This window comes from Mustelus asterias, chromosome 4 (genome assembly GCF_964213995.1).
Source record: "Mustelus asterias chromosome 4, sMusAst1.hap1.1, whole genome shotgun sequence".
Lineage (NCBI taxonomy): Eukaryota > Metazoa > Chordata > Chondrichthyes > Carcharhiniformes > Triakidae > Mustelus > Mustelus asterias.
In genome coordinates, this window is record NC_135804.1 from 138795545 (window position 1) to 138822150 (window position 26606).

At 45.9% G+C, this 26606-nt stretch overlaps 1 protein-coding gene across 1 annotated transcript in view; it reads right to left on the minus strand.

Moving 5' to 3' along the window:
• Positions 1-743: 743 nt before the first annotated feature.
• Positions 744-26606, minus strand: part of LOC144493171 (melatonin receptor type 1B-like) — a 214596-nt gene continuing 188733 nt past the window's right edge. Inside the window, exon 2 of the mRNA XM_078212067.1 lies at positions 744-1606. Within this exon, the coding sequence (XP_078068193.1) occupies positions 744-1606 (863 nt within the window). The remainder of the gene's footprint in view (positions 1607-26606) is intronic.

Below are 26606 nucleotides of genomic sequence, written 5' to 3' on the forward strand. Positions count from 1 at the left end.
TCTTTCTCTACACCCTAGCTATGACTGTAACACTACATTCTGTACTCTCTCCCTTCCTTCTCTGTGAACGGTATGCTTAGTCTGTGTAGCATGCAAAAAACAATACTTTTCACTGTATACTAATACATGTGACAATAATAAATCAAATCAAATCAGTTCACTTCCGGTTCATTAAAACTATCCTCTAATTTAGATTTTTTTTAAAATGGTTACCAGTGAATTATTGATGAATATGACATGGCCATTTGGGCCTTGTTTTTAACTTACACAAAACCGTACGCAAAGTTAGAATCGGGCTAAAATAGCTTGAGCTACTTTTGCCAGAGGTAATCATGTTGGGTCTGTCTGTATGTACTGGAGTAGAGTTGTAAGGGAATGGTGTATGCCAGGTTCAGGCATTTTTCTCCATTTGCATTAAAAACAGGAAAGACTGATTTGTCGTAAAGGTATATCTTTTTCACGAGGTTTCTTTTGAGTGGCTAAGGAAGTTTATCATTTGGGAAGAACACTGGTAACCCAAAGCACAGGCATATGTTTAAGGATATCATGCATCAAGCTGAACAGTTCTATAGTGGTTTCTGGTATACAATTAAAATCTGAAACATCTGAGATTATAGGCACATAGTAACAAAACTGAATTGTTCTGTTGTAAGTAGAACGGAGTATGTATGGCATGTTGGTAACCTCTTGATATTATGGATGAGGCAGGCCAAAATAAGCAGAGAGCACAATCAAATGCTGTCTTACACATTCACTTCTGCGACGTTGTTATTGGTCGCAGCTGGCGAAGGCTTACTCTTCATTGCCTCTGTTCCAAGTTTTGACAGGTCAGCAAAGAAGAGTCTTGGAGACCACAGTGACATTAGTATTCGCTTGTATTCGTTTCTGAAGTTCTGATTGAGGAGTCCATAGATGACTGCGTTAAGGCAGCTATTGAAGTACGCCATGAAGTAGCTCATGACAAACAGCCATTCCGGGATTTGCGGCACTACGGCCAGAGGGTTTATGGCCACGGCTAAACCAATGAAGTTCAGTGGCCCCCAGCAAACCGCAAAAAGCACAAAGACCACAAACATGGTGAGGAAATTTCGGAAGTCGCTGGGCTTTAACTTTGGCTCGTCAGGTTTGACGCGTCGCTTGACCTGGATAACCAGGATCCAGATTCTCAGGTAGCAGTAGGTCACCACGCCGATGGGGACGAGGAAATGAACCACCACCACGGCAATTGTATAGTACGAGCTCACTGTTTGGGCAAACGTGCAGGAGTATACGCGAGGATCGTACTGCAAAGAGCCCACGAAAAAATTTGGTATGATTGCGATGACTGTTAAGACCCAGGTCAGGCACAGGTAGAAGATGGTGTTTCTGTAGCTATAGAACTTGTCGTATTTGAAACTGTGGCAGATGTAGCAGTATCTGTTGATTGCGATGGCTGTGATGTTGAAAACCGACCCGATGACACTTAAACCCATCAGAAACCCACTAACCTGGCAGTGAATATCACCCAGCTTCCACCCATGTTGGAAAATGGCAAACAGGATGACTGGGTAAGGGTACACTGCCACAACAAGGTCAGCGACCGAGAGGCTGACGACAAAGATGTTACCTGAAAATTAAAAAAAATGGACAATATTGTAGAAGTCATTTCAAATATTTAAATTCATTCATCACTTTAAATGGACGGTATTGACCAATCGGCAAGAGTCAGAAAACAATGATTGCTGCTCCAAACAGACTCGGCTAATATCTAAAGGGTGAAGGCGACACTGATGCAAGAGTGTGAATCTAATCGGGGTCTTTCAACTAACACAACTTATGCAAAATTTCCAATGGTAACAAAAAAATCATTTTGACCCTTTCACCTCCAGATCCGCAAGGGTGAACCAATGGAAGGTTCGGCCCGGTGGCACAGTGGTTAGCACTGCTGCCTCACAGTGCCAGGGGCCTGGGTTCAATTCCCGGTTTGGGTCACTGTCTGTATGGAGTTTGCACATTCTCCCCGTGTCTGCGTGGGTTTCTTCCGGGTGCTCCGGATTCCTCCCGCCATCTGAAAGATGTGCTGGTTAGGTGGATTGTAAGCCTTACTTGTGACGAATAAATAAACTTCAAGATTCTGCTCCTCACTCTCAGAACCCTGCGTTGTTTAGTTTATTTATTGGTCAAAACTAGGCTTACATTAACACTGGAATGAAGTGACTGTGAAAATCCCCTAGTCGCCACATTCAGACGCCTGTTCGGGTACACTGAGGGAGAATTTAGCGTGGCCAATCCACCTAACCAGCACCTTCTCAAGGGCAACTAGGGATTAACAATAAATAGTATTAATGACACCCATAATCCCCAGAATGAATGAGAAGTACATTCATCAGAAATCAACTGTGCCACTCAGATAGCCATTATTGTGAAAGAACCCATGATATTTACACTAATGCATGAATGGTCTTTGTTGAGGGTGGTGACTGCTGGGAGAAGAAGAGAAATTTACTCTGTAGCTAACTGTGAAACTGGGGGCTGGAGCCCCTCACATGATGAAGAGCAAACAAATAAATAACAAATCAAAAAAAGAATGTGTTATAGCTAGAGATTACATTCTGTCACCAGATTTCATGGGGGAGTTCTTCTTCAAGCCTTTGAGGACTGTGGTGTTCTGTACTCAACCACAGATCTGTTTTAAAACCCTTTTGTGGCTGTATAATAGAGTTTCGCCACAGGCATTAATTGAAATCAAGCAGATTTAACCTGTGGTTATAAAAGAAATAAGTTGTATTGAAGTAGACTGTTATTAGAGCTCTCAGAAATGTCCCAAATTTCTTCACACAATGAATGGCTTTTTAACAGTCATCCAGTTGGAACACAAGCTTTGATGCTATCACTTTTGTGTTGCCACTTCCACAGTCAATGATCTGATTTTGGTGCATATCAAAGAATGGCTATAAAGAAAGGATGATTTGTATTTGTACAGTGCCTTGTGTCATTTCAGGAAACCACAAAGCACATAGATGCCTATGAAGTAACTGTCACAGATGTAATGTGGGATACAATGCAGCCTATTTATGTACAGTTCAGAGAAAGACAGTAAGTAAGGCACATCTCTTGGAGGTATAGGGGGGTAGCTGCGGTACTTTCATGAGCTCCCACAAACAGCAATGTGATAAAGATCAGGTCATCTCTTTTTACCTTATGTGATACCTCTTTTAGAGAGACATGGGGCGGAATTTTACCAGCACATCAGCCTGAGGTTCGTACAATCCCGGTCGAAGCCATCCGAATGCTGTTCTCCGAGCTGCACCACCCCCCCCCCACACCCCCCACCCTTGCCTCCCCCGGAATTAGGGCGGGCGTGCTGGTAAAATTCCAGCCGTGCCCTTGGGTAGAACTCCCCTGCAGTCCCTCAGATAGTGGCGGGGCATCGTTTACATTCACCCTGATGGCAGTAGTGGTTAGCGCTGCTGCCTCACAGCTCCAGGGACCCAGATTCAATTCCTGATTTTGGTCACTGTGTGGAGTTTGCACATTCTCCTCGTGTCTGCGTGGGTTTCCTCCGGGTGCTCCGGTTTCCTCCCACAGTCCAAAGATGAGCCAATTAATTTAAGACCGAGATGAGGAGGGATTTCTTCTCTCAGAGGGTTGTGAGTCTTTGGAAATTTTTGCCACAGAGAGCTGTGGGGGGCAGAGTCCTTGTGTATATTTAAGCCTGAGATAGATACATTTTTGATCAGTAAGGGAATCAAGGGTTATGGGTAAAAGGCAGGAAAGTGGATGTGAGGAATGTTGGATCAGTCATGATCCTATTGAATGGTGGAACAGACTCGAGGGGCTGAATGGCCTACTCCTGTTCCTATTTCTTATGGTCTTAAAAAAGAATTGGCAAGAGCAGTGACAACAAAAATTTGCATTTATATAGTGCCATAAACATAGTTAAATATCCCAAAGTGAGCGTGCAATAAAAAGAAAGAAAATATTTATTCAAGATTCAGGGCAGCACAGCGGCACAGTGGTTAGCACTGCTGCCTCACAGTGCCAGGGACCCAGGTTCAATTCTGGCCTCGGGTCACTCTCTGTGTGGAGTTTGCATGTTCTCCCCGTGTCTGCGTGGGTTTCCTCGAGTGCTCCGGTTTCCTCCCACAGTCCAAAAGATGTGCAGGTTAAAGTTCATTTATTTATTCGTAACAAGTAAGGCTCGCATTAACACTGCAATGAAGTTACTGTGAAATTCCCCTAGTCACCACACTCCGGCGTCTGTTCGGGTCAATGCACCTGACCAGCACGTCTTTCAAAATGCGGGAGGAAACCGGAGCATCCAGAAGATTGTGGCCTTTCAAAAGCGGGTTGGATCCAGCCATCGTTCTGACAGCGGGAAGAGGGAGTCTGTGATTTAGTCATTATCTTTGTTCAGCTTCACAGCTCAGTCGAGGTGAAGAAAGTAGTGTCAGAATCTGTCCTTTAAACATTATCATCATCGTCATCATCTGGCTGGATGTTCCAGGAACTTATTCGAACCCCGTGCTCAGCAATCAGGAAGCAAGCAAACACTTGCAAAAGACAAAGCTGTCCAAGTACTTTTTAATCAATCGGGTAGTTAGCTGATGCAACTGAAACCCCACCGGTCATGAGCTCACCATTATAATTGCAATGAACATACCTTGTGGTCAAAGTTGAGGTGTTTTGGCTGTTGCAAAGTAATTGTCACAGATTGAATTAAAAATTAATTTGATGTGATTAAATGCAGGTAAACCATACCCCAAGCTAAGTTGCAGTCTTAATTAAAAATGAATTAAAACAAGAATTTACATGTTAGACACTAAACGCCTGCCAATGACTGTAAGCTGCTATTTTTCTCTGGCTATTGTGGTTGGCTCAAAACCCTAAGGGCGTGGTCTTACCGGCCGTTCACGCCAGGCTCCCACCGCAGCGAGGTCGGAGAATTTGGCGCCTGGCCAAATGTCCGTTCACTGCAGCAGGATGGGAAAATCCCGCTGGTGTCAATGGTGGTAACATTCTGGCCTTAGTGTGGGTCCCGGTGGGAAAGCCAGTGCGAATCCCACCAGCACTGGCGATGGGAAACCGCACAAAATACTGACCCTGTTTACACAAAAAATTTCTACCCACGTGTTAGCGGGGTTTTCCAACGAGGTGGCAAATATACTCAGGAAACCAATATCACAGTCTAAAGATAAAACTTTATTAAAAACCAGTGATCAATGGGAGAAATTATATTGATGGTCTCAGATACAGAATACCGAGACTGCTCGAATAAGTTCTAATGTTATCTATAAAAAATAGAAGTTATACTTTTTCTTAATCTGATTCTCTGCCTTTCATTAGCTTAAAAGTAATTTCATTTAATATCCATACATCTATATAAATGTTTGTCAGTTACTTCAGCCAATTGCTTAATACTTTCCAGCATAATTGTTTCTCATTTGTCCATCACTAACCGGACATTACTCCCCTCTTGGCTAAAGCCAATTCCCCGTTGCCTGGATACGGTAAACACTACCATAAAGGTTAAAGTTGAGGTTCCCACTGGCTCACCGCCAAGTTGAGTAGACGTGTGTTCCTGCGTCCAGGGTCATGTCCAATCTAAATCTGGGCTGCGAACCAACTATTCATAAAATTGCAAAATATGTTCCCTTATAAATCGTGCCTTACGAGCCTGGTGCAGTTCTTTGAAAATGTGACTAAACACATTGACGAAGGAAAAGCAGTAGATGTGGTCCAAATGGACTTCAGCAAGGCGTTCGATAAGGTCCCCCATGCAAGACTTCTCGGGAAAGTGAGAGGGCATGGGATCCAAGGGGCTGTTGCCTTGTGGATTCAGAACTGGCTTGCCTCCAGAATGCAGAGAGTGGTTGTCGATGGGTCTTTTTCTGAATGGAGGTCGGTCACCAGTGGATCTGTGCTGGGACCCTTGCTGTTTGTCATTTTCATAAATGACCTGGATGAGGAAGTGGAGGGATGGGTTGGTAAGTTTGCCGACGACACGAAGGTTGGTGGTGTTGTGGATAGGTTGGAGGGATGTCAGAAGCTGCAGCGTGACACAGATAGGATGCAAGACTGGGCGGAGAAGTGACAGATGGACTTCAACCCAGATAAATGTGTAGTGGTCCATTTTGGCAGGTCAAATGGGATGAAGGAGTATAATATCAAGGGCAAGACTCTTAGCAGTGCAGAGAATCAGAAGGACCTTGGGGTCCGGGTCCATATGATTTTGTCATTTGTGGTCATACTTTTTTTAAACTTCCACCATCTCTCCACAAAATTATAAACTGCACTAAGTCAGGCACATTAAATCATTATTTTACATTTGTATACAGCCCAGTCATCTAGGGAAGTGTAATGCTTTTACACAGGTGTGCTGGCCTTCATCAATCGAGGGATTGAGTTTAGGAGTCGGGAGATAATGATGCAGCTTTATAAGACCCTCGTCAGACCCCACTTGGAGTACTGTGCTCAGTTCTGGTCGCCTCATTATAGGAGAGATGTGGAAATGATTGAAAGGTCAGAGAAGATTTACAAGGATGCTGCCTGGATTGGTTGGCATGCCTTATGAGGATAGGCTGAGGGAGCTCGGTCTTTTCTCCTTGGAGAGACGAAGGATGAGAGGTGACCTGATAGAGGTGTACAAGATGTTGAGAGGTATAGATCGGGTGGATTCTCGGAGGCTTTTTCCCAGGGCTGAAATGGCTGCTACAAGAGGACACAGGTTTAAGGTGCTGGAGAGTAGGTACAGAGGAGATGTCAGGAGTAAGTTTTTCACTCAGAGGGTGGTGGGTGAGTGGAATCGGCTGCCGTCAGTGGTGGTGGAGGCAAACTCGATAGGGTCTTTTAAGAGACTTCTGGATGAGTACATGGGACTTAATAGGATTGAGGGTTATAGGTAAGCCTATATATAAGCCTAGATAGGTAGGGACATGACCGGCGCAACTTGTGGGCCGAAGGGCCTGTTTGTGGTGTATTTTTTTCTATGTTCTATGTTCTATAATTATTTCTGCTAACTAAGGCTTCCCATACCTTTGGCTCTAAACTATTCAACTTTCCCATGATGCCCTTCGGTACCTTGCATTGACTGAAAAGTTTAATCACGGTAAAATACTTTAAAATGCATTTGAAATATCAACTTATATGTCTTAAAATCATAGTTACTTGTTTTAATTCTCTGACTGCATTAACATGTGGGTAAGTTATCATTCCTCTCCGTCAGTGTCTGCATTCTGTCTAAAATGAGAGAAATCTAAAATAATCGCTTTCACCGCATGAATCGCGCCGGGCTTCTAGCAGCTTGCCGCTGATTCGCTCACCCAACGATATGCACCTGAGTCCAGTCATTCAAGAACTGCTGGAACTACAAAGGCAGGATCGCAATCACCAGGGAGGGATGACATCATTCCTCCTTGGACTGCAAAGCTGACTGAAGGAGTCACATCATCTTCTGTTCGAGGACATTCGTGCAATAAAAGAACAAAAGAAAATTACAGCACAGGAGCAGGCCCTTCGGCCCTCCAAGCCTGCACCAACCATGCTGCCCGACTGCAGTAAAAGCCCTTACCCTTACCCGGGGACCATATCTCTCTATTCCCATCCTATTTATGTATTTGTCAAGACGCCCTTTAAAAGTCACTATCGTATCTGCTTCCACTACCTCCCCCGGCAGCGAGTTCCAGGCACCCACCACCCTCTGTGTAAAAAACTTGCCTTACACATCTCAAAGAACAAAGAACAAAGAAAATTACAGCACAGGAACAGGCCCTTCGGCCCTCCAAGCCTGCACCGACCATGCTGCCCGACTTAACTAAAACCCCCTACCCTTCTGGGGACCATATCCCTCTATTCCTGTCCTATTCATGTATTTGTCAAGACGCCCCTTAAAAGTCACTACCGTATCTGCTTCCACTACCTCCCCCGGCAATGAGTTCCAGGCACCCACCACCCTCTGTGTAAAAAATCTGCCTCGTAAATCTCCTTTAAACTTTGCCCCTCGCAACTTAAACCTACGCCCCCTAGTAATTGACTCTTCCACCCTGGGAAAAAGCTTCTGACTATCCACTCTGTCCATGCCCCTCATAATCTTGTAGACTTCTATCAGGTCTCCCCTCAACCTCCGTCGCTCCAGTGAGAACAAACCAAGTTTCTCCAACCTCTCCTCATAGCTTATGCCCTCCATGTCAGGCAACATCCTGATGAATCTTTTCTGTACCCAAAGTCCAATGCAACGAGGCCAACACTGCAAGGTTGGTGTCCACAGTGGAGACGTTGGCGCAGGCCATGCATTCCATGGCAGGAGTTATCTGCATCTTGGCTCAGCTCATGACCTCCATGGCTGAGCGCATGAGCCCCATGGTTGAGGGCTTCGAATGCATGGTGCAGGCACTGGTGGGAATCCACATGCATCAGCACCAGAGGTCGACAGGGCTTCTGGTTCTCCCTCCAGCTGCCTCTCTGTCCCATGGAGGAACCCAGGGACCCAGGGCACCCAAAGGGAAGAGGATTGGCAGGAACACAGCCCGGAGCCCTCTACCTAGCGGGCTTTGGGGGTGCCCAGCCCATCTGACACACCCTCCCTGTGAGCGACACACCTCCACCCCCGCACATCAAGAAGGACAGCACAACTACACCCATGCAGCCCAAATGTAGACCCAGACCCTCACGGTCCCGGCCCTCCAGGGGATGCGTGCCAAGGTGATCTCAGGCAACAGGGCGTGGAAAGCAGCAGGCCTCGTCAACCTCAGCTGTGGATCCTGGGGGTACACCTGCAGAGCGCAGCAGACCAGTACGATGTGTGACACACTCTGGGGGCTGTACTGGAGGGCACCCCCGACCAGTTCCGGCACTGGATCCGCATTCTGAGCAGTCCAATCACCTACTCGACTAGCATGTGCATGATCAGCCTTATTAAAGCGAGCTTCAGGAGGGGTTTGTGGCCTCTGCACTGGGGTCATCAACCAGCTCCTGAGGGGGCACCTCCTGTCCCCAAGGCGGCATCGTCCAGTCATTGCTCCCCCTCACAAATGGCTGGGATCTGTGAGCACCCCAAGATCTGACTTTCATGGACGGCCCGAGGGAAACAGGCACACATCTGCCTGATACCCATCATGTGGGCACAGATGATCTGGACGTTGAGGGAGTGATATCCCTTGCGGTTCATGACTGGTGCTGCATGCCGCTATGGAGACCACTTAGCCAAATGGGTGCAGTCGATGACACCCTGCACCTGAAGCAGGCCTGCTAAGCAGGCAAATCCCATGGCCTTGACACGCTGGCTTACCTGGTCCCAGTCAAAGTTAATGTTTTGTGGGCCTCAGTGAATAGCACATCCCCAGTGAATAGTGACCTCCCTTATGCACTTGTGCGTGCTAACTGGGATATGCCACACAGGTCACCCGTGCTGCCCTGGAATGAGCCGCTGGTATAGAAGTTCAGAGTAGCAGTACATTTAAGGGCCACATGCAATGGGTGATCTCCCAATCCATGTGGTGCCAGTTCTTGCATAACTTGGCAAAGATAATCCACCATCCTCTCATGAGACCCCACCCAAGAGCCTCACAGTTGCCCCTAGTGCTGACACTCTGAAATCACCAACTATGTTGTATCAAAGAACACCGAAAGCGATTTCTTGTTCATTCACAGTACCTTTCCCTTTGCAGATCTCCATTCTTTTCTTCAATCTCTCATGGTGTAAAAAGATTGGCACAGAATATAGACATCAAGTTTGTTTCTGTTGCTATGGCAATATCACAGAGGAAAGTCAAGTACGAATAGCAACCTTTTTTATTTGCAAGCTAGGTTAAGCTCCATTTTTTTCAAATCTGAAACCATCTAGATCACTAATGGAAAGCAATACAGGGTTCGATTCCAGCCTCGGGTCACTGTCTGTGTGGAGTTTGCACATTCTCCCCGTGTCTACGTGGGTTTCCTTCGGGTGCTCCGGTTTCCTCGCACATTCCAAAGATGCGCTGCTTAGGTGGATTGGACATGCTAAATTGCCCTTTAGTGTTCAAGCATGTGGAAGTTAGGTGAATTGGCCTTGGTAAATGCATGGGGTTACAGGGATAGGGCAGGGAGGGGGGTGGTGGCTGGGCACAATGCTCTTTCGGAGAGTCAGTGCAGACTCGATGGGCCGGATGGCCTCCTCTGGCACTGTAGGGATTCCATGGTTCTATGATTCCTTGATTAATATTAAATGCGTTGATTGTAATTAAATCAATTTCTCTAAGGTTAGAGGTGAGCCTAGCTATCTGATGTGGCTCAGTAGGAAAAGTCTGACCACTGGGTCAGAAGATTGTGGCATTAAGCCTCACTCGAAGGACTAGACCACAATGCCCAGACTGAGACACCAAAGAGGGAACACCACACTAGTGGAGCTGCTTCCTTTCAGATGAGATGTTAAGCTGATGTCCCACAAGAAACTCTCATGAAGAAGAGCAGGGAGGTAGTCACTGACAGGACCCCACTGCATGTGGTTGAGTATCTGTCCAGCCTAACTATCTAGCTCGCTTCTGGAGCGGTGTCTGTGCCAGGGTGTCTATGAAATGGGAACACATGCTGTCTGCCAGTGTGAATCAAGAATCTAGAATCCCATAGTGCAGAAGGAGGCCATTCGACCCATCGAGTCTACACCGACCACAATCTCACCCAGGCCCTATCCCCATAACCTCATGCATTTACCATAGCTAGTCCTCCTGACACCAAGGGGCAATTTAACATGGCCAATCCACCTAACCAGCACATCTTTTGGACTGTGGAAAGAAACAAGAGCACCCGGAGGAAACCCAAGCAGACACCTGGACAACGTGCAACACACAGACAGTGACCCAAGCCAGGAATAGAACCCAGGTCCCTAGCGCTGTGAGGCAGCAGTGCTAACCACTGTGCCACCATGCCGCTGTGCAAGAGGAATTCTGTGGCTAGAGAGACGGAAATATTCTGCAGCGTTTGTGAAAGTTTGTAAAGATTTAATGCTGATCTGACGTCAAATGGTGTAATTAGGAATGAATCCCCATTCAAGCAAAAAACACTTCCTTTATAATAATCACACTTAAGGAAAAACAAATCCCTTCAGCCATCACTGCTTGTCAAGGTTGTGAAATCGATCTTCTTCATTTGAAAACAACTGTTAATAATTGAAAGGACTTGGAAATTCAAGGAAACAATGTCTTCGCTAACTCTGGGTGAAAGGACTCTGTGCCAAGGCTAGGGGAGGTGGCATGGGAAAGAAATAGTCAATAATGCAAGTAAAGAAATAAATTGGTACGACTGGGAAGTAACAGTGCAGTGGAATAGAGTTTCATAGAATCATAGAATCCCTAAAATGCAGAAGGAGGCCACTCGGCCCATCAAGCTTGTGCCGGCTCCCCGACAAGTATCTTACCCAGGCCCAACCCCCTGTCCTATCCCCATAACCCCACATATGTACCCCATTAATCCCCCTAACCTACACCGCTTGGGAAACTAGGGGGTAATTTAGCACAGCCAATCCACCTAATCTGCACATCTTTGGACTGTGGGAGGAAACCGGAGCACCCAGAGGAAACCCACGTAGACACGAGGAGAACGTGCAGACTCCACACAGACAGTGACGAAAGCCGGGAATTGAACACGGGTCCCTGGCACTGTGAGGCAGCAGTGCTAACCACTGTGCCACTCATTTAAAAATATATAAGGAATTAAGAAAGCTGAACTGCACAAGGTCAACATGGCCACTTGCTGACACACTGTTTAGAGCTCATTGTTTGTGCCCTTTTGAAAGGGGAGCACACTTGTCCATCTGAATTTGATTGTTAGTGCATCACCCTTACTGGCCAATCAAAACTCAAGCGTGAAGCAAGGGCATTAGAACCATAGAACCATAGAAAATTACAGCTCAGAAACAGGCCTTTTGGCCCTTCTTGTCTGTGCCGAACCATTTTTTGCCTAGTCCCACTGACCTGCACTTAGACCATATCCCTCCACACCCCTCTCATCCATGAACCCATCCAAGTTTTTCTTAAATGTTAAAAATGACCCCGCATTTACCACTTTATCTGGCAGCTCATTCCACACTCCCACCACTCTCTGCGTGAAGAAGCCCCCCCTACTATTCCCTTTAAACTTTTCTCCTTTCACCCTTGACCCATGCCCTCTGGTTTTTTTCTCCCCTAGCCTCAGCAGAAAAAGCCTGCTTGCATTCACTCTATCTATACCCATCAAAATCTTATACACCTCTATCAAATCTCCCCTCAATCTTCTACGCTCCAGGGAATAAAGTCCCAACCTATTCAATCTCTCTCTGTAACTCAGCTTCTCAAGTCCCGGCAACATCCTTGTGAACCTTCTCTGCACTCTTTCAACCTTATTTACATCCTTCCTGTAACGAGGTGACCAAAACTGTACACAATACTCCAAATTCGGCCTCACCAATGCCTTATATAACCTTACCATAACATTCCAACTTTTATACTCGATACTCCGATTTATAAAGGCCAATGTACCAAAGGCACTCTTTACGACCCTATCCACCTGTGACGTCACTTTTAGGGAATTCTGTACCTGTATTCCCAGGTCCCTCTGTTCAACTGCACTCTTCAGAGTCCTACCATTTACCCTGTACGTTCTTCTTTGGTTTGTCCTTCCAAAGTGCAATATCTCACACTTGTCTGCGTTAAATTCCATTTGCCATTTTTCAGCCCATTTTTCTAGTTGGTCCAAATCCCTCTGCAAGCTTTGAAAACCTTCCTCACTGTCCACTACACCTCCAATCTTTGTATCATCAGCAAACTTGCTGATCCAATTTACCACATTATCATCCAGATCATTGATATAGATGACAAACAACAATGGACCCAACACCGATCCCTGCGGCACACCACTAGTCACAGGCCTCCACTCAGAGAAGCAATCCTCCACAACCACTCTCTGGCTTCTTCCATTGAGCCAGTGTCTAATCCAATTTACTACCTCCCCATGTACACCCAGCGACTGAACCTTCCTAACTAACCTCCCATGAGGGACCTTGTCAAAGGCCTTGCTGAAATCCAGCTAGACAACATCCACTTCATCTACTTTCCTGGTAACCTCCTCGAAAAACTCTAATAGATTGGTCAAACATGACCTACCACGCACAAAGCCATGTTGACTCTCCCTAATAAGTCCCTGTCTATCCAAATATTTGTAGATCCTATCCCTTATCACACCTTCCAATAACTTGCCCACCACCGACGTCAAACTTACTGGCCTATAATTTCCCGGATTTCTTTTGGAACCTTTTTTAAACAATGGAAAAACATGAGCCACCCTCCAATTATCCGGCACCTCCACCGTGAATACTGACATTTTAAATATGTCTGCCAGGGCCCCTGCAAGTTCAACACTAGCTTCCCTCAAGGTCCGTGGGAATACCCTGTCTGGTCCTGGGGATTTATCCACTCTGATTTGCCTCAAGACAGCGAGCACCTCCTCCCCTTTAATCTGTAAAGGTTCCATGACCTCCCTACCTGTTTGCCCTATTTCCGTAGACTCCATGCCCATTTCTTCAGTAAATACGGATGCAAAAAAACCATTTAGTATCTTCCCCATCTCTTTTGGTTCCATACACAGTCTACCACTCTGGTCTTCAAGAGGACAAATTTTATCCCTCACTATCCTTTTGCTCCTAACATACCTATAGAAGCTCTTTGGATTTTCCTTCACTCTGTCTGCCAAAGCAACCTCATGTCTTCTTTTAGCCCTCCTAATTTCCCTCTTAAGTAGCTTCTTGCACTTTTTATACTCCTCGAGCATCTGACCTGTTCCTTGCTGCCTGTACATTTCATACAACTCTCTCTTCCTCTTAATCAGTGTTACAATCTCCCTCGAGAACCAAGGTTCCTTATTCCTATTTACTTTGCCTTTAATCCTGACAGAAACATACAAACTCTGCACTCTCAAAATTTCTCCTTTGAAGGCCTCCCACTTTCCATTTACATCCTTACCAGATTGGCCTGTGCCAATCCACACTTCCCGGATCCCTTCTCATTTCATCAAATTTGGCCTTTTTCCAGTTCAGAACTTCAACCCGAGGACCAGATCTATCCTTATCCATGATCAGGTTGAAACATTCTTCTGGTGCTTTGGACAACATACAGCCCTCAATCATCATCATCACTTCTGTTCGTTTAACTCATTGTTGTTTGGGGCCTTGTGTGTACAAAATGACTACCATGTTCCTTATGTCACAACGTGCATTTAAAATATAATTCAATGGTTAAGAATTGCTTTGGGACATCCTGAGATTGTCATAGAGGCTAAAGAAATACCAGTCATTTCTTGCTTGATTCCTAACATCATCCGGTGGCTCTAACATCCATCATTATGAAGTGCTTCGAAAGGCTGATCATGGCACGAATCAATTCCAGCCTCCCAGACAGCCTGGATCCACTACAGTTCGCCTGCCGCTGCAACAGCTCCACAGCAGACACAATCTCCCTGGCCCTGCACTAAACCTGGATAACCTAGATAACAAAGACACCTATGTCAGACTCCTCGTTATTGACTGCAGCTCAGCCTTCAACACCATTATTCCCACAAAACTCATCTCCAAAGTCTATGGCCTTGGCCTCGGTACCTCCCTCTGTGACTGGATCTTGACCTTCCTAACCCACAGACCACAATCAGTTAGGATAGGCAACAACACCTCCTACACGATTATCCTCAACACTGGTGCCCCACAAGGTTGTGTTCTCAGCCCCCAACTATACTCCTTATACACCTAAGACTGTGTGACCAAATTTCCCTCCAACTCAATATTTAAGTTTGCTGACGACACCACCATAGTGGATTGCATCTCAAACAATGACGAGACAGAGTACAGGAATGACATAGAGAATCTGGTGAACTGGTGCGACGACAATAATCTCTCCCTCAATGTCAACAAAACGAAGGAGATTGTCATCGACTTCAGGAAGTGTAGTGGAGCACATGCCTTTGTCTATATCAATGGGAACAAAGTAGAAATGGTTGAAAGCTTCAAGTTTTTAGGTGTCCAGATTACCAACAACCTGTCCTGGTCCCCCCATACTGACACTACCGTTAAGAAAGCCCACCAACGCCTCTACTTTCTCAGAAGACTAAGGAAATTTGGCATGTCAGCTACGACTCTCTCCAACTTTTACAGATACACCATAGAAAGCATTCTTTCTGGTAGTAACACAGCTTGGTAAGGCTCCAGCTCTGCCCAAGACCTCAAGAAATGACAAAAGGTTGTGAATGTAGCCCAATCCATCACGCAAACCAGCCTCCCATCCATTGACACTGTCTACTCTTCCCACTACCTCAGCAAAGCAGCCAGTATAATTAAGGGCTCCATACACCAGACATTCTCTCTTCCACCTTCTTCTGTCGGGAAAAAGATACAAAAGTCTAAGGTCACGTACCAACCGACTCAAGGACATCTTCCCTGCTGCCATCAGACTTTTGAATGGACTTACCTTGCATTAAGTTGATTTTTCTCTACACCCTAGCTATGACTGTTACACTGTATTCTGCACTCTCTCGTTTCCTTCTCTATGAATGGCATGTTTTGTCTGTATAGCGCGAGAAACAATACTTTTCACTGTATACTAATACATGTGACAATAATAAATCAAATCAAATCAAAAATCAAATAACATGGCTCAGAGGAGATTGATATGTGAATGGATCAAGCTTTGATGCTGCCACCAAATGATGTTGAAGAGTTATACTATAGAAGAGCCATTACCTTTTCTCACAGGGCCCATAAAACATTCCCACCCATGGGGATGGATTATGGTTGTTGGATTATGCCCGAAGCTAACTTCAAAGGAACTAAGTGAATGAGGCTTGGTTATTAGTTCTCTTGAACTTGGTAGGGGGTTGGAATCAGGAAGCAAGAGTTAAATTTGCACCGAGTTGGGATGAGTCGAGAGCTTTTTGGAAATGATGGATGGATCTTTTTCCTGGATTCCTGTGATGACTTCAGCCAGGCTAATGAGGTTGGCTTGCTAGAGTATGAACTACCTGATGAGTCCTTCCCCCAATTATCTTGGGGACCTGGGGTGGAGGGTGCTGCACGCAGCAGTTCCGTACAACCATAGGTTCTTTCGGTTCATGGGCTCGCATGCTTGCCTCTTCTATGGTCTTGTGGAGTCCGTGGACCACGTCGACATTTCATGTCTTAGGTTGCACTCCCTTTTTGTTTTTCTCAAAACCCTTTTACTGATGTTTTGTTTGCACTTCAGCCCCACGCTCCTGATCTATGGGCACCTAGTGCAGAGAGGGGCCGGTCGGGATGGCGACCTCCTCGTGAACCTGCTCCTGGGCCTGGTGAGGCGCGCCATTAATAGGTCCAGGTAGCAGGCGATCGAAGGGGTCGTCCATCCTGACTGTCTGCCCCTCTACCGCGGTTACATTCGTGGCCAGGTGTCTCTGGAGAGGGAGCATGCGGTGCCCACGGGCGCAGTTGACGCTTTCCACGACCGTTGGGCACCGCAGGAGCTGGGGTGCATTATCGACCCTGATAATCACCTTTTGGTTTGATGTTTTAAGTTTCCTTTCGACTTTGTTTTTGGTTCGGGCTGTTCCCCCTTCCTTTTGGGGAGCCGCCCCTTTTACTTTGTCCCTAAGTTAATTTGAGTTCGTTTATTACGTTGGTACCCGAAAAAGCTACCTGATGAGTCCTAATTGATGGTTAAATCAGGGAGCCTCATGCTCCCTATTTAAAGCAGGTGTGTCAGACTCCCGGCCTGCATTCAGCAGGGAGCAATTGGAGAGCTGGCTGTGTACAGATGTATAGTGTAAATAAAGTAACTTGGTGACGGGACTTTTGCCTCCGTGAAGTTATTACAATTCCCAACTCCATTCCCAGGCTGTTTGATTTTTGGGAGTACCTTTAAAGAATGCGGGCTGGTAATTGTCTAAGCCCACACCAGCACTCCTGACCTGCTGGGTCCGTTTGGAAATTGGCATGTCCCATTCCTCTGCAATTCTTACGGAGTCAGACCAGGTTTAGAAAGAATCATGGTTCAAGGTCCCTCAGAGAGGAGCTGTAAACTCTAGTCTGCATTTTAAAAGGTAACTTCCAAAGGTGGTCATCATAGCACTGGTGTCAAGTTGAGGCCCCACACAATCCCCCCCATGGACCCTCTTGACCTCTATGCCAAGCTATGACACTCCACCCACCCCCATGGGCCCTCATACCCCCTAGGACATAGAACATTACTGCGCAGTACAGGCCCTTCGGCCCTCGATGTTGCGCCGACCAGTGGAACCAATTTAAAGCCCCTCTAATCTACACTATTCCAATACCATCCATATGTTTATCCAGTAACCATTTGAATGCTCTTAATGTTGACGAGTCCACTACTGCTGCAGGCAGGGCATTCCACGCCCTTACTACTCTCTGAGTAAAGAACCTACCTCTAACATCTGTCCTATATCTCTCACCCCTCAATTTAAAGCTATGTCCCCTCGTGCTAGCCAACACCATCCGAGGAAAAAGGCTCTCACTATCCATCCTATCTAATCCTCTGATCATCTTGTATGCCTCTATTAAGTCACCTCTTAACCTTCTTCTCTCTAACGAAAACAACCTCAAGCCCCTCAGCCTTTCCTCATACGATTTTCCCACCATACCAGGCAACATTCTGGTAAATCTCCTCTGCACCCTTTCCAACACTTCCACATCTTTCCCATAATACGGCGACCAGAACTGCACACAATACTCCAAATGCGGCCGCACCAGAGTTTTGTACAGTTGCAGCATGACCTCCTGGCTCCGAAACCCAATCCCTCTACCAATAAAAGCTAACACACCGTACGCCTTCTTAACAACCCTATCAACCTGGGTGCCAACTTTCAGGGATCTATGCACATGGACACCCAGATCCCTCTGTTCATCCACACTACCAAGTATCTTACCGTTAGCCCAGTACTCTGTATTCCTGTTACTCCTTCCAAAGTGAATCACCTCACACTTTTCCGCATTAAACTCCATTTGCCACCGCTCAGCCCAGCTCTGCAGCTTATCTATGTCCCTCTGTAACCTGCCACTTCCCTCCGCACTGTCTACAACTCCACCCTGTGCCAAGCTTCCATAGCCATTGACCCAATATACACTATTTACAACTAATGATCCCTGTAGTGACAGTGGGATTTGTTTTTAATAAGTCACTTGTTCAATAATTTCCACAATGCAGTGAATAGATTGGCCACAGTAAATTGCCACTCCGTGTCCAAAGATATGTAGGTTAGGTGGATTGGCTGGGGTGGATGTGTGAGGTTCCCGGGATGAGGGGGTGGGCCTGGGTGGGATGCTGTTAGAGAGAGTTGGTGCGGATTCGATGGGCCGAATGGACTCTTTCTGCACTGCAGGGATACTATGATTCTATGTTTTAACAAAAAGCAATTTCACTAGAAGTGTGAATCATCCAGACCCTTTAAAGCATCAATAACAGAAATTACAAACCACTTAACCTTGTGTAAATAAACACTGTAAAATGGACAGCAGAGATCAGACACAGTGCCAGTGGAGCTGCCCGCTCAGGTTTCAGCAGAGATCAGAGACAGTGCCAGTGGAGCTGCCCGCTCAGGTTTCAGCAGAGAAAAAGTTCTGATGAAAATGCTTAACCTGAAATGTTAACTTTGTCGTCAACGTGACACACAAACTCTGCTTCTCTCTCCACAGATGCTGCCTGATCTGTCGAGTATGTCCAGAATTTTCTATTTCATTTCAGATTTCCAGCAACTGCAGCATTTAACTTTTATAACTGTCACAAAGAAGTGTTTGGATTTCACTTTGAAATGTTACGTTCAGTTGTTCAGAGTGCCCATTTTCCTTACATTTTCAGTCCAGAATTACCAACATGATTTTGTATTTGTTACAGTGAGTTTTTTGGTGGGTTGCCAAAGCAACTCCATCACTACAGTAACAATCCATTGAGTCTGCTTCTTTACCTTGTTGTTGGGACCAGCAGCTGAAATGAATTCTACTTTCAAACGCTGATGTGTCACAGGATACATTTAAACGTTACTCAATTTCAATCCTACAATTCCGCCCCAAGGTTACTGTGATAATTATTTGTCGCTTGTGCAACACCTGACTTGCAAGGAGCTTTGAAAAGCTACTGATGAAGCTGTCATGGCAATTGTGTACCGTATTTGTATGATGTTCAACTATGCCTTGTTAACAAGTGACCACATTGTTGTTGTTAGTTCCAGTAAGTGATTTAATTGTGACCTGCAGAGAAGGCATTTTCCATTCCTTGTACAAACCTTCCCGTAATGACCAGCGGAAAGAGTACACCCACTTTATTCCTCCTCCAATCCAGAGACTTTAATGATGCATTCTGAATTGGGAACTAATTATTATTGAGTTCGTCTGCTAAATTTAAATCTGTAAAGAAAATTTGTAACGGAAGACATGAATTTATGTAGTGCCTGTCACATTCCTAGAATGTATTTCACAGCCAATTTTTTAAAATTCATTTTATAGTATGTTCGCATCACTGGCTGGGCCAGTATTTCTTGCCCATCCCTAACTGCCCTCCATTTTAGAGGGCATTTGAGAGTCAACCACATTGCTGTGGATCTGGGGTCACATGTAGGCCAGACCGGGTAAGGACGACAGATTTCCTTCCCTAAAGGACATTAGTGAACCAGATGGGTTTTTACAAGCGACAATGGTTTCATGGTCCTCATTAGATTTATGGGCAGCACAGTGACACAGTGGTTAGCACTGCTGCCTCACAGCGCCAGGGACTCAGGTTTGATTCCCGGCTTGGGTCACACTGTCTGTGCGGAGTCTGCACGTTCTCCCCATGTCTGCGAGGGCTTCCACCGGGTCCTCCGGTTTCCTCCCACAGTCCGAAAGACGTGCTGGTTAAGTGCATTGGCCATGCTAAATTCTCCCTCAGTGTAACCCAAACAAGCGCCGGAGTGTGGTGACTAGGGGATTTTCACAGTAACTTCATTGTGGTGTTAATGTAAGCCTACTTGTGACACTAATAAATAAACTTAAACTTAATTCCCTGGCTCACTTAGTGTTGGAAGAGACAGCAGCAAATTGGAGCACAGGAAGATTCCGCAAGCGGGGATGTAAAGAATGACTAATGATAAACCCTTTTCTCGTTTCCAATGGTGCCAAGAGATTATTTAGATCCATATAACAGTGCAGTCAGATTCTCTGTTTAATGTCTCATTCAAATGATGGCATCTGCAACAATGCAATAAATCTTCTACCACTGAACTGACGTTACTGTAGGAATTATGGCTTTAAATCAGGGAAAGTTGATCTTCCGACTTACAGTGAATTTGAGTGCTTCACACAATGGGAATTACAAGGATAGTGGCTGGGAGGGATGCTCTGTTAGAGAATCGGTGCAAGCTCAATGGGCCGAATGGCCTCCTTCTGCACTGTAGGGATTCTGTGATCTATTCGATGATCTAATTGATAGCTGCAGTAATTCTTCACAGAGACCTTTGCTAAGTTTTCTTGCGTACAAGATTATGAGAGACATGGATAGTGTAGATATGGAGCTGTTGTTCCCCTGAGTTGAAGGGTCAGTCACTACAGAACATAGGTTCAAGTTGAGGGGCAGGAGATATGGGGGGGGGGGGGGGTATGAGGAAAACTCTTTCACCTAGAGTGTGGGAAGCTAGGGAGGAAATTGCGGGTCCCCTAGCCGAGATATTTGAATCATCGATAGTCATGGGTGAGGTGCCTGAAGATTGGAGAGTGGCAAATGTTGTGCCTTTGTTTAAAAAGGGCTGCAGGAAAAAGCCTGGGAACTACAGGCCAGTTAGCCTCACATCTGTGGTGGGTAAATTGTTGGAAGGTATTTTGAGAGACAGGATCTACAGGCATTTAGAGATGCAAGGACTGATTAGGGACAGTCAGCATGGCTTTGTGAGTGGAAAATCATGTCTCACGAATTTAATTGGGTTTTTTGAAGGGGTAACCAAGAAGGTAGATGAAGGCAGTGCAGTTGATGTTGTCTACATGGACTTTAGCAAGGCCTTTGACAAGGTACCGCATGGTAGGTTGTTGCATAAAGTTAAATCCCACGGGATCCAGTGTGAGGTATCTAAATGGATACAAAATTGGCTTCTTGACAGAATGTGGAGATGCCGGCGTTGGACTTGGGTAAACATAGTAAGAAGTTTGGCAACACCAGGTTAAAGTCCAACAGGTTTATTTGGTAGCAAAAGCCACACAAGCTTTCGGAGCCTTAAGCCCCTTCTTCAGGTGAGTGGGAATTCTGTCACAAACAGGGCATATAAAGACACAAACTCAATTTACAGAATAATGGTTGGAATGCGAATACTTACAACTAATCAAGTCTTTAAGATACAAACAATGTGAGTGGAGAGAGCATCAAGACAGGCTAAAGAGATGTGTATTGTCTCCAGACAGGACAGTCAGTGAGACTCTGCAGGTCCAGACAAGCTGTGGGGATTACAGATAGTGTGACATGAACCCAATATCCCAGTTGAGGCCATCCTTGTGTGTGCGGAACTTGGCTATCAGTTTCTGCTCAGCGACTCTGCGCCGTCGTGTGTCGTGAAGGCCGCCTTGGAGAACGTTTACCCGAATATCAGAGGCCGAATGCCCGTGACCGCTGAAGTGCTCCCCAACAGGAAGAGAACAGTCTTGCTGGTGATTGTCGAGCGGTGTTCATTCATCCGTTGTCGCAGCGTCTGCACGGTTTCCCCAATGTACCATGCCTCGGGATATTGGGATATTGGGTTCATGTCACACTATCTGTAATCCCCACAGCTTGCCTGGACCTGCAGAGTCTCACTGACTGTCCTGTCTGGAGACAATACACATCTCTTTAGCCTGTCTTGATGCTCTCTCCACTCACATTGTTTGTATCTTAAAGACTTGATTAGCTGTAAGTATTCGCATTCCAACCATTATTCATGTAAATTGAGTTTGTGTCTTTATATGCCCTGTTTGTGAACAGAATTTCCACTCACCTGAAGAAGGGGCTTAAGGCTCCGAAAGCTTGTGTGGCTTTTGCTACCAAATAAACCTGTTGGACTTTAACCTGGTGTTGTCAAACTTCTTACTGTTCTTGACAGAAGCCAGAGGGTGGTTGTAGTGAGTTGTTTTTCAAACTGGAGGCCTGTGACCAGCGGTGTGCCTCAGGATTCAGTGCTGGGTCCACTGTTATTTGTCATTTATATTAATGATTTGGATGAGAATATAGGGGGCATGGTTAGTAAGTTTGCAGATAACACCAAGATTGATGGCATAGTGGACAGTGAAGAAAGTTATCTCCAATTGCAACGGGATCTTGATCAACTGGGCCAGTGGGCTGACGAATGGCAGATGGAGTTTAATTTAGACAAATGCGAGGTGATGCATTTTGGTAGATTGAACCAGGGCAGGACTCACTCAGTTAATGGTAGGGTGTTGGGGAGAGTTACAGAACAAAGAGATCCAGGGGTACATGTTCATAGCTCCTTGAAAGTGGAGTCACAGGTGGACAGAGTGGTGAAGAAGGCATTCGGCATGCTTTGGGGCGGCACGGTAGCACAGTGGTTAGCACTGCTGCTTCACAGCTCCAGGGACCTGGGTTTGATTCCCAGCATGGGTCACTGTCTGTGTGGAGTTTGCACATTCTCCTCGTGTTTGCGTGGGTTTCCTCCGGATGCTCCAGTTTCCTCCCACAGTCCAAAAATGTGCGGGTTAGGTTGATTGGCTGTGCTAAAAATTGCCCTTAGTGTCCTGTAATGCGTAGGATAGAGGGATTAGGAGGTAAATATGTAAGGATATGGGGGTAGGGCCGGGTGGGATTGTGGTTGGTGCAGACTCGATGGGCCGAATGGCCTCTTTCTGTACTGTAGGGTTTCTATGTTTCTATGCTTGGTTTCATCGGTCAGAACATTGAATACAGGAGTTGGGACATCTTGTTAAAGTTGTACAAGACATTGGTAAGGCCACACTTGGAATACTGTGTGCAATTCTGGTCACCCTAATTATAGAAAGGATATTATTAAACTAGAAAGAGTGCAGAAAAGATTTACGAGGATGCTACCGGGACTTGATGGATTGAGTAATAAGGAGAGGCTGAATAGACTGGGACTTTTTTCTCTGGAGCGTAGGAGGCTGAGGGGTGACCTTATAGAGGTCTATAAAATAATGAGGGGCATAGACAAGGTAGATAGTCAGTATCTTTTCCCAAACGTAGGGGAGTCTAAAACTAGAGGGCATAGGTTTAAGTTGAGAGGGGAGAGAAACAAAAGTGTCCAGAGTGGCAATTTTTTCACACAGAGGGTGGTGAGTGTCTGGAACAAGCTGCCAGAGGTACTAGTAGAGGCGGGTACAATTTTATCTTTTAAAAAGTATTTAGATAGTTCCATGGGTACGATGGGTTTGGACGGATATGGGCCAAATGCGGACAATTGGGATTAGTTCAGGGGTTTTGAAAAAGAAGGGTGGCTTGGACATGTTGGGCCGAAGGGCCTGTTTCCATGCTGTAAACCTCTATGACTCTATGACTCTAGAGGGTGGTGACGGACTGGAATGCGCTGCCTGGGAGGGTGGTAGAGGCGGGTTTCCACACATCCTTTAAAAAGTATCTGGATGAGCACTTGGCACATCATAACATTCAGGGCTACGGGCCAAATGCTGATCGATGGGATTAGGTGGGAGTTCAGGTGTTTCCCACATGTTGGTGTGGACTCAATGGGCCGATAGGCCTCTTCTGCACTGTATGATTCTGTGATTTTATGACCTTGACGTTGCAGTGTTACGGTTCGCTGGAGATATTTGCAAATGGGTCAGCACAGCATCCAATTGTCACCCAGCAAGATCCCATAGATTGTAATTATTTTTTATTCATTCATGGAATGTGGCCAACGCTGTCCAGCCCAGCATTTATTAGTCATCTTTAATTTCCTTTGAGGAGGTGATGGCAAGCCATGTTCTTGAACCGCTGCAGTCCATATGTTGTAGGTACAACCACAGTGCTGTTAGGAAGGGAATTCCAGCATTTTGATGCAATGGCAGAAATATTTCCAAGTCAGGATGGTGTGTGGCTTGAAGAGGAATTTGCAGGGGCTGGGGCTCCAATACAGCTTTGCCTTTGTCTTCAAGATGATAGAAGTCATGAGTTTGGAAGGTGCTGTCAAAGGAACCTTGGAGAGTTCCCACGGTGCATCTAGTAGATGGTACACATAGTTGCTACTCTTCATCGGTGGTGGAGGGAGTCCAATGTTTTAGGTGGTGGATAGGGTGCCTGTTAAACGGGCTGTTTCTTGACTGTTGGAGCTGTATTTAGCCTTGTAGATAATGGACAGGTGTTGGGGAATGAGGAGGTGAGTTACTCCCTGCTAAATTCCTAACCTCTTATCTGCTCTTGTAGTCACATTGTTTATATGGCTGTTCCGGTTCACTTTCTGGTTAATGGTATCCCCAGGATGTGTGAGGGATTTAGTGATGATAATGCCACTAAATGTCAAGGGGAAATGACTAGATTCTCTCATGTTGGAATGGTCATTGCCTGACACTTCTGTGGCATGAATGTTACTTGCCACTTGTTAGCCCAGGTTGGAATATTTTCCAAGTCTTGCTGTATATGGTTATGCGCTGTTTCAGTCTCTGAGGAGTTGTGAAAATGATGCTGGAAATTATGCAATCATCGACAAACATCCACAATTCTGACCTTATGACGGAGGGAAGGTCATTGATGAAGCAGTGAAGATGTTTGGGCCTCGGACACTATCCTGAGGAATTCCTGCAATGATGTGTGGGGACTGAAATGATTGACTTCCAACAACCATAACCATCTTCCTCTGTGCCAGGTATGACTCCAACCAGCAGGGGGCTTTCCCCCGATCCCCATTGACTCCAGTTTTGCTCGGGCTGCTTGATGCCACACTTGATCAAATGCTGCCTTGATGTCAAGGTCAGTCACTCTCACCACACCTCTGGAGTTCAGTTCTTTTGTCAATATTTGAATCAAGGCTGTGATGAGGTCAGGAGCTGAGTGGCCCTGGCGGAACCCAAACTGAGCATCCGTGGGCAAGTGTCACTGAATAAGCCAGGGGAGGTGGTAAGTGGTGACCAAAAGGATGTTTCCTGGCTAATGTTTCACCTGATGGCATGAGACTTCATGTGAATAGGGAGTTCATGATGAGAACCCCCAGGGAAACTCCCTCCAAACTTTATATCAGTCTGCTGCCACCTCTGCTGCATCTTGTCCAGTCAGTGGGACGGGACATACCCAGGGGTGGTGATGGTGATATCTGGGACATTATCTGTAATGTACAATTCCAGGAGTATGATTATGTCAGGCTATTGATGACTAGTGTGTGAGACAGCTCTCCCAATTTTGACACAAGCCCCCAGATGTTAGTAAGGAGAACTTTGCAGGGTTGACAGGGCTGGGTTTGTCGGTTGTTGTTTCCGGTGCCCAGGTTGATGCCGGGTGGTCCATCCAGTTTCATTCCTTTGGTATCTGGCCCCTTTAAGGGGTGATCTTCTGGAAGAGTCTCGTGACCCGGGAACTGAGTTGGGGCTTCACCCCCAATGTGTTTGGGTTTGTCCCAGTCGTCCTAGTTTGTTCTGGGGGCATGACGGTAAGCATCGAATCTGCATTGCTCTATACATAGATGTTATGATGAATAAATGTTCTTTGTTCATTGTTAACTGGTGGAGCCAAGTTACTACAATCTCTTTGAGACTTTTCAGTGGTTTGATACAACTGAATCTTCTGCACTGTAGGATTCTGTGATTCTGTAATTGCTGGCAAGTGGGTAGGTCAGAGCTTTCATGCGTCGATACAGTCAATGGGCCAAAGGGCCTCTTCTGAACTGTAGGATTCTGTGATTCGGTGATTCTGAGTGGCTTGCTAGACCATTTCAGAGGGCACTTAAGAGTCAATCACATTGCTTTGGGTCTGAAGTCACATGCAAATATTAGTAAAACAAATGACAATCATTTTTATGACAACCATTTCATAGTCATCATTAATAAAACTAGCTTTTCATCAAAGATTTATTCACAAATTTTAAGTTCCACTTGCTGTCGTGATGGGATTTGAACCCATGGCCCCAGAAGATTATGCCTCTGGATTATTGGTCTTGTGCTATTAGCACTAGGCCACTGACTCTCCTGAGACCAGCTAATCTGTTTTAATGAGATTGATGGAGAGACAATTACTGACCAGGACACTGCGCTCCTCTTCCACTCACCGTCATGGGATCTTTTACATCGGAGACGGTGGATGGGACCTCAGTTTGACGTCTCATCTGTCCTAACTGTCAGCGAGTAGCCCCTGATCCCAACTTTAAAGCTTACTTCATACTCATACCACCGACTGAAGTGTCTTTGAAAAGAGTGGCTGTGGATTGCCCTGTGATCTTTTGAGGAATCAGCTAGAGATTTGTCAGTATACATAGAAACACTACAGTGCAGAAGGAGGCCATTCGGCCCATCGAGTCTGCACCGACCACAATCCCACCCCCCACTCAGTTAATCGCCACTCAGACTCTCTGAAGCTGTAATGTTGGACAGTGAGAAATGTAGCTCTAGCTCCAGTGGATATGTTCCCCTGCGCTGTGCTGTCAGAGGCAACCATCAAGGCAACCTGCTTATATCAAAAGACATCAGGGATTTGAGTAAATTA